The sequence below is a fragment of the Bicyclus anynana genome, chromosome 17 (assembly GCF_947172395.1).
Source record: "Bicyclus anynana chromosome 17, ilBicAnyn1.1, whole genome shotgun sequence".
NCBI classification, from domain to species: Eukaryota; Metazoa; Arthropoda; class Insecta; order Lepidoptera; family Nymphalidae; genus Bicyclus; species Bicyclus anynana.
The window spans coordinates 8273256-8281109 of NC_069099.1; the positions used below are offsets into that span (position 1 = coordinate 8273256).

The 7854-nt window shown below is 34.9% G+C and overlaps 2 protein-coding genes across 2 annotated transcripts; one reads left to right on the forward strand and one right to left on the reverse strand.

Moving 5' to 3' along the window:
- Window positions 1–1001: 1001 nt before the first annotated feature.
- LOC128198927 (uncharacterized) lies at window positions 1002–3489 on the forward strand. The gene is made up of 3 exons (XM_052886698.1): window positions 1002–1114; window positions 1442–3437; window positions 3481–3489. Exons 1-3 carry the CDS (start codon window positions 1002–1004, stop codon window positions 3487–3489), a joined length of 2118 nt encoding a protein of 705 aa, XP_052742658.1.
- A 20-nt stretch (window positions 3490–3509) lies between these two features.
- Window positions 3510–4524, reverse strand: LOC128198928 (uncharacterized). Its single transcript, XM_052886699.1, has 4 exons — window positions 4495–4524; window positions 4115–4396; window positions 3833–3891; window positions 3510–3613 (listed from the first exon to the last, which is right to left on the reverse strand). Exons 1-4 carry the CDS (start codon window positions 4522–4524, stop codon window positions 3550–3552), a joined length of 435 nt encoding a protein of 144 aa, XP_052742659.1. The 3' UTR covers window positions 3510–3549.
- Between the last annotated feature and the right edge of the window lie 3330 nt (window positions 4525–7854).

Here is a 7854-nt window from a genome sequence, read left to right on the forward strand (position 1 = left end):
TATCACTCTAAATCACTTCATGCTAAAGTTAGATAAAACTTGAGAGAGGTAATTGCCTACATCACCGTCATTAAGCGAAACTCGGCGCGTGTGTGGAGTTACAAACTGCATAATCTAGATTATAATCATCGCTGCTACAAATTATTTTGGTCCCTACGTCCCTTGATATAAATCTCAGAATGTGGTGCCATGTTTTATATTACGAGTGCCACTGTCCTAAATGTGTGCTAAGATTTAGTGTCATGTTTCGGAAACCGGAATATAATATATTATCGCGGAGTCGCTTATCTATCTGTTTCAAAGGATATACATGTGTTAGTGCAATCTCAATTACCTCTTAAGAAATATACATACCTACACACATAGATACATACGTACGAGTATATAATTTTCTATTTTTAACTTTGTTGTTAGCGAATAAAATACGTACGTAGATTTCTGTAAATTAAGAAATTTACAAAAATTTAATTTACACAATTATATAAGTAGGTACAAATTATTGTTTAATCTGTGGTCTGAAACCATAAAAAAAAAAAAAAAAAAAAAAAAAAAAAAAAATGTCTATGCCAAAGCAAAATTGCCAATGAGACATTGACTCGACTTAACACTAGCGATAACCTTTTTTCTTATTTCTGTAATGGTATTTAGTTGTACTAATAAAGAAAGTCTTATAACATAAATTTGTTATTTTTGTAATGGTTAAAGAAAGACTTAACATAAATTTGGTCTTCGTGCCGGATACGCAATAAAACACGAGAAGTACAACTACAAATTGCCTCGTGGTCGACGTCAAGGCGCATTGAGCAAGCGGTATACAAGCCACGCCAAGCTGCACCCAGCGGAGTCCTACGGGCGAGGCGCGACGGAGCATCGTGTTCGGCCTTCGTGTCTGAGAGACGGTACGAGAGGTGGCAGGTCTGCTGCCGGTGGCGGCGACTCGGGACATCGGGTTTGTTGAAGCGGTTTCATAGTCATAGTGTGTCAGTGAGTGATAAAACAAGATGGAGGCTCTCTACAGAGTGCAATCCAATTTAATTAACAATATCGAAAAAGCTCAAGTGAACTTTAAAAAGAGTCCAAAAACTAGATTAACAGAAACATACGTAGAAGCTCGGTTGGACAGTTTAGAATGTCAGTTTACAACATTTATGAACAATCATACCAAAATTGTGGAATTAGCAACTGATGAATTGAAAACCTATCAATATTTTTCGAGTGAACTATATGAAAGGGCTGAAGAGTTATATATTGATTATAAATCTGAACTAAAACAAATTTTAAAAAAATCTAGTGAATATAGGCCTAGTGGTAGTGCTTCCCAGGGTTTGGATATTAAAGAAGGCACAAGTGTCAAGCTGCCTCAAATATCCATACCTATATTTTCAGGAAATTATAACGAATGGTTAAGTTTTAGGGACTTATTCAGGTCCTTAATTCACAGTAATTCTAAAATTGACGAAGTTCAAAAATTACATTACCTAAAGACGCACATATCAGGGGAGGCAGAGCAGTTGCTAAGACACATACCTGTAACATCACAAAATTACCAAATGTGTTGGGACCAATTAGATAGGAGGTACAACAATAAAAGATACTTGGCAGATGGTATACTGAAAAGGTTCATGAGCCAAAGAAATGTAACAACTGAGTCTGCATCATCATTAAAGGAGCTTTTAGATACAAGTAATGAATGTTTGTGTGCTTTAGATAATTTAGGTATTAATACAGAGCATTGGAATGTTATTGTAATTTATATTCTTTGTTTAAAGTTAGACACTGAATCTAGAAAACTATGGGAGGTTAGATTAAGTGATTCATCGGAGGACATTCCTACGTTTAAAAATTTTAAGGAATTCCTAGAACAAAGATTTCGCTCTTTGGAGTTCTTGGAGAATAAAAATTCTAAAGGCTCAAGGAGTCATACTGTCAAAAATTTGCATGTAGTGAATAATAAAATTCAATCTTGTGGTTTTTGTCAAGATAATCATAAATTGGCTAATTGTAAAAAATTTGCACAAGAATCTGTTGAGTCACGGCGTGAATTTGTTAAAAATCAACGTTTATGTTTTGGATGCCTCCATAGTAACCACTCTGTTTTCGCTTGCCGTCTGCCTATTAAGTGTAAAATTTGTAATAAGCGACATCATTCATTGCTGCATCCTACGGGTGCAGAGACACGAGAAGGTCATTTGAAATCACAAGCACTGGCACAAAGTAGTAGTACCGTAGAACCAAAGGAAGTTAAGTTGAGCAATATTGTAACTTGTTTCTCAAATATTCATTGTCAAGTGTTATTGGCAACGGCCTTAGTTAAGGTCCAGGTGAGAAACAATTATAGTATTATTGTAAGAGCATTATTAGATCAAGGATCTCAAGCATCCTTTATCACAGAGGCAACCGTGCAGCTTCTGAAGTTGAATAAAATATATACTGAAAGTAATGTGATAGGACTCGGTGGTGATCAGCAAGGGTCAGTAGTATCTAAGGCTGTAGTTTTATTGAAGTTACAATCACTCCAAGATCCTTCATATAACATAACTGTTAAGGCACATGTATTAAAAAGACTAACTTCTTTCCTTCCTGAAAAACAGGTGGTATTGCAAGCATGGGAAGAGTTGTCAAAGTTAAAACTAGCGGATCCATTATTTCATGCACCTAATAAGATTGATATTTTGTTAGGTGCGGATGTCTATGGACAAGTGTTAATCAATGGAATATTAAAGGGTCCGCCAGGCTATCCAATGGCCCAAAATACAACATTGGGGTGGATAGTCTCCGGCCAGGTTGGGAACAGCAATATAAGCAGTTCACAGACATGTTGCACTTCAATTATCAGTATGCACACTGAAATATCTGAAAGGGATTTATTGCAGAAGTTTTGGGAAATAGAAGCTGAACCAAAAGAAAACAAAAAAAGGTTGTTAACTGAAGAAGAAATAAAATGTGAAGAAATGTTTAAAAATACAACTAAAAGAGATGAAAATGGAAGATACATTGTGAAGTTACCCTTTAAGTCCAGCAACCCACCATGCAAGTATGGTAACAGTAAAGAAATTGCTTTAAAAAGATTTGACATGCTGGAAAAAAGATTGTCAAAAAATAAAAAATTGCAAAAGGAGTATAGCAATGTAATACAAGATTATCTAGATTTAGGTCATCTAGAAGTTGTACCTAATAATGAAGAGGATGAACCTGAAGCAGTTTATCTTCCACACCACTGTGTGATTCGGGAAGAGAAGGATACAACTAAAGTACGGGTTGTCTATGACGCCTCATGTAGGGATAAAAATGGGGAATCATTAAACAGCAATTTGATGATTGGACCTACCCTGCAAGATGACTTGCGTACCTTGATCATGCGCTGGCGTGGTAACCCAATATGCCTTGTTGCCGACATAGAGAAAATGTATAGGCAAGTAAAAGTGAGCAAGGAAGATGTAAATTTCCAACGTATTTGGTGGAGAGATATAACCAATCCAGAATCTGTAATAAAAAGTTATAGATTACTCACGGTCACCTTTGGAACTGCGTCAGCTCCATATTTAGCTGTTAGAACACTGCAGCAACTTGCACGTGATGAAGGAAGCAATTTCCCAGCAGCATCTGAAATAATCTTACAAGATTTTTATATGGATGATTTGCTGAGTGGCTGCCAAAATATTGAAGAAGGAAAACAACTTCACCAAGAAATAAAGGAAATTTTAAGGAAGGGAGGCTTCATATTAAAAAAGTGGTCCAGCAATAATGATGAGTTGCTAAAGGGAATGCGAGAAAAAGGAATCGAGGAACTGGAAATTAAAACTGACAGTATATTTAAAATTTTGGGACTTACCTGGGACCGAATCTCAGATAGTTTCCAATATAGTGTGCAGCTTCCTGAATCTTCTGGACCTGTAACAAAAAGAAAGGTTATATCAGAAATTTCAAGACTCTTCGACCCACTCGGTTGGTTAGCCCCATCAATAATCATTGCAAAAATACTTATTCAGAAAATATGGCTAAGTGGTATCGAGTGGGACCAAGAGCTCACACCTAGTCTATTAAAAGAATGGAATAGTTATAGAAACGAACTTAATGAATTTATGAAATTTATAATTCCAAGATGGATACATACCAGTAAGGGTGACACATGTGTGCAGTTGCATGGTTTTAGTGACGCTTCCAACAAAGCATATTCAGCTGTAATATATGTTCGAGTTATTGATGAACATAAAAATGTGCATGTTGCTTTAGTAACCTCTAAAACTAAAGTTGCTCCAATAAAGCAAGTGTCAATTCCCAGACTAGAGCTCTGTGGAGCCGTTCTCTTGGCTAAACTGTTGAAGGAGGTATCAGAGGTTTTAAATACACCAAGGGAAAATATAAAGGCATGGACTGACTCAACGGTAGTACTTGCCTGGTTGAGCAGTCATCCTGGAAGGTGGAAAACATTTATAGCAAATCGAGTGTCAGAAATTATTACTCATTTTGATAGATCCTGTTGGGGACATGTACAATCGAAAGATAATCCAGCAGATTGTGCATCTCGAGGAGTTAAACCCTCTGAATTAAAGGATCTAAGATTGTGGAAAGAAGGACCTATGTGGTTACAAAATAAAGAGATTCTGTTGGATAACAATAAGTCCTATGAAACAACCATTGAAGAAAAGGCAAAACCGGCTCATCATGCAGTTGTTAGAGATCATGAGAATATGTTGTTGAGATTTGGAACACTAAGAAGACTTGTAAGAGTAATTGCCTTATGTAGGAGATGGCTACCTCAAAAACAAATCCAAAAAACCAAATGGTTGAGAGCAGAAGAAATAAATGAGGCACTCTTAATCTGCATTCGACAGATGCAAGTTCAATATTTTGGAAAGGAGATAGAAGATTTAAAAAAGGAAGGCAAAATTAATAGAAAAAGTAAACTTACCTCTCTTACTCCGTATCTGGACAATTCAGGAATCTTGAAAGTTGGGGGTCGATTGGAAAATGCTGAAATAGAGGAATACCAAAAGCATCCAATAATATTTCCTGCTAAAGCACATCTTACTGATCTTATAATTGCAGATGCACATGATAAAACTCTGCATGGAGGTATGCAAGTAATGGTAAACTACTTAAGATTAAAATACTGGATCCTGGATGTAAAAAATCGGGTGAAGTTTTATATAAGAAAATGTGTTCAGTGTGTACGATATGCAGCTCAAAAACGAGAACAACTTATGGGGCAATTGCCCAAGGCCAGAGTAACAGTAAATAGACCCTTCTATGAAAGTGGTTTGGATTATGCAGGGCCTGTATACCTCAGAACATCTAAGGGTAGAGGTCATAAATCATATAAGGGGTACATTTGTTTGTTTATTTGTATGGCAACCCGAGCAATTCATTTGGAAGCAGTAACCGATTTGACCAGTCAAGGATTTTTGGCAGCTTATAAGCGTTTTGTGGGACGCCGTGGAATTTGTAAAACCTTGTACAGTGATAATGCCTCAAATTTTGTTGGTGCTTCCAAAGAGTTGAAGAATTTGTTAGCGGAAGAAAAATCAACTGTGGCAATTGAAATTGCAGATTGGTTATCAACCAATGGAACAAATTGGCAGTTTATTCCACCCCATGCACCCAATTTTGGAGGATTGTGGGAAGCCGGCATTAAATCTACAAAAAATCACTTGAAACGAACAATTGGGAATGCTACACTTACCTATGAAGAGATGGTAACAGTCCTGGCACAGGTAGAAGCATGTCTAAATTCAAGACCTATATCTCAGTTAAGCGATGACCCAAAAAACCCCTTTCCACTTACCCCAGGTCATTTTTTGATAGGAGAACCTTTAATCCTTGCTCCTGACACTAATTATGAAAATTCTAACGTCACTAGCCTTAAACGGTGGCAATTTACTCAGCGTTTGGTACAGCATTTTTGGCGTAGATGGTCACAAGAATATCTCACTCAATTTATGCATCGATACAAATGGTCAAAGGTCACACCTGAACCAAATATAGGTGATGTAGTGCTTGTGATGGAAAATGATCTTCCACCATCTAGATGGTTGTATGGTAGAATCTTGGAGAAGCATCCGGGACAAGACAACTTGACCCGTGTGGTGACTCTTAAGTGCAAGGATTCTGTATTTAAAAGACCCGTGTCAAAACTTTGTATTTTGCCAGTCACAGTTTAATGATAAATAAATAATATCAATAAGATGGTCATCTTCTTCTTTTCTGAGGGATAAGCAGAAAGATGGTCATACTCATTATTCAATTAACTTTATTAAATCCCATTTTTTACATTTATTTGATAAATGTTTATTAAATTGGTATGTAGTTAATATAACTGTGTCTTAAAACTAATTACACAAATGTAAAACATCTTTCTTAAGGCATTTATTACCAACATGAAGGTTGTAATCTATATGTATTGGTTGTAATTACTTAAAAAACTAAATATAAAAAATTACTAATATGGTAGAAGTATATTATAATGTTTAATTTGTATAAGAATGTATGCATTACTATAGTTTCTTATTTGTTCTTTATAAAGTAGAGTAAAGTTTTAATTTGTTTGTAAACTTTGATTTTTTTTAAGGTTCATCACTTATATATGAACCACAGCTTGTTGTTCACATAATAAATGGAACATACTTAGACTTAATTAATTATGCAACTTATTGTTAAAATATTTTGCTAAGGTTTCCATACCTAATTAGTAATACAATTTTTTATGTATATTGTAATTTACTTTGTTAAAATGTTACTTTGTTTAGTTTAATAGTTTACTTTAGTTTTCTGGATAGAATTTGTGTTGCAAAAGGTACCAGACCTATTTTAGTATGAATAATACAGTCCACAACTCATTTTTTGGTTTGTAAAAATAATAGAAATGTATTTCTTTAGTCTCCAATGTATGTTGCAAGCTTTATGGACAAATTTATGCCTGTGTTCAGTCATAATTTCTCCATGGCGGCCGGTATGTTTAATCTGTGGTCTGAAACCATAAAAAAAAAAAAAAAAAAAATGTCTATGCCAAAGCAAAATTGCCAATGAGACAATTATATTTAATGAATAGTGTTTCTCATTTTAGGTTAATTGGTTGCTAATTGATGTTAAAAATAAACATAATATATATAAAATTGCGGAACCGACAGTATTTAAACCCACGTATATATTATGTACGAGTAAGTATGTTATGTATGTTTCTTTGGCTATAGAAAAACACAAATATTGACGTATCCACTCATAAACAGTTTTTTTCAAATAATTTGAAAATATTGGAATATTTATTAATATTTAAATATAATTTTGGAATATTGGTCATATTCAAAAATATGAGACGAATATCTTAGCATTCCATGGATTCAACGTGCAGGTGCCGGGTCCATCGCGTAAAGAGAAAAACACCAAGCAAAGTCCAGGACTTGTGACTACTGGATGTAGGGTTAAGGAATTCCTTGATGATTCTCTGCTCGTGTTGTTCTCCCTACCAATCTAAATATTCTTCAAAAATGCACGTAATTTTCTTAAAAACAGATACAAATTTTTCAATTAGGCGTAAGCAGTATTGTATACACTGGAGACTGTTTCAGATAATCTTGTTAAAAAAGTAACTTACGACGGCATTTGTCTGAAATTTCGTAACGTTTAGAAATAAATTATTCGCTTGACGTTTCCAGAAAAGCCTGTCTGTAAATCAGTTTCAACTTCCAAGGCTAAGAGGCTGTGAATTATAAAAACGTGGAGCAGCAATAACGCTCCCAACGTGAGAAATAATTATTTTAAAATCCTCTTTTCTTTATGTTACTTTTTAATTACTTTCATATTTTTATTTCAGTGTACTTTTCAGCCTTTTATATTATTTTGAGGTTAGTCAGTTTT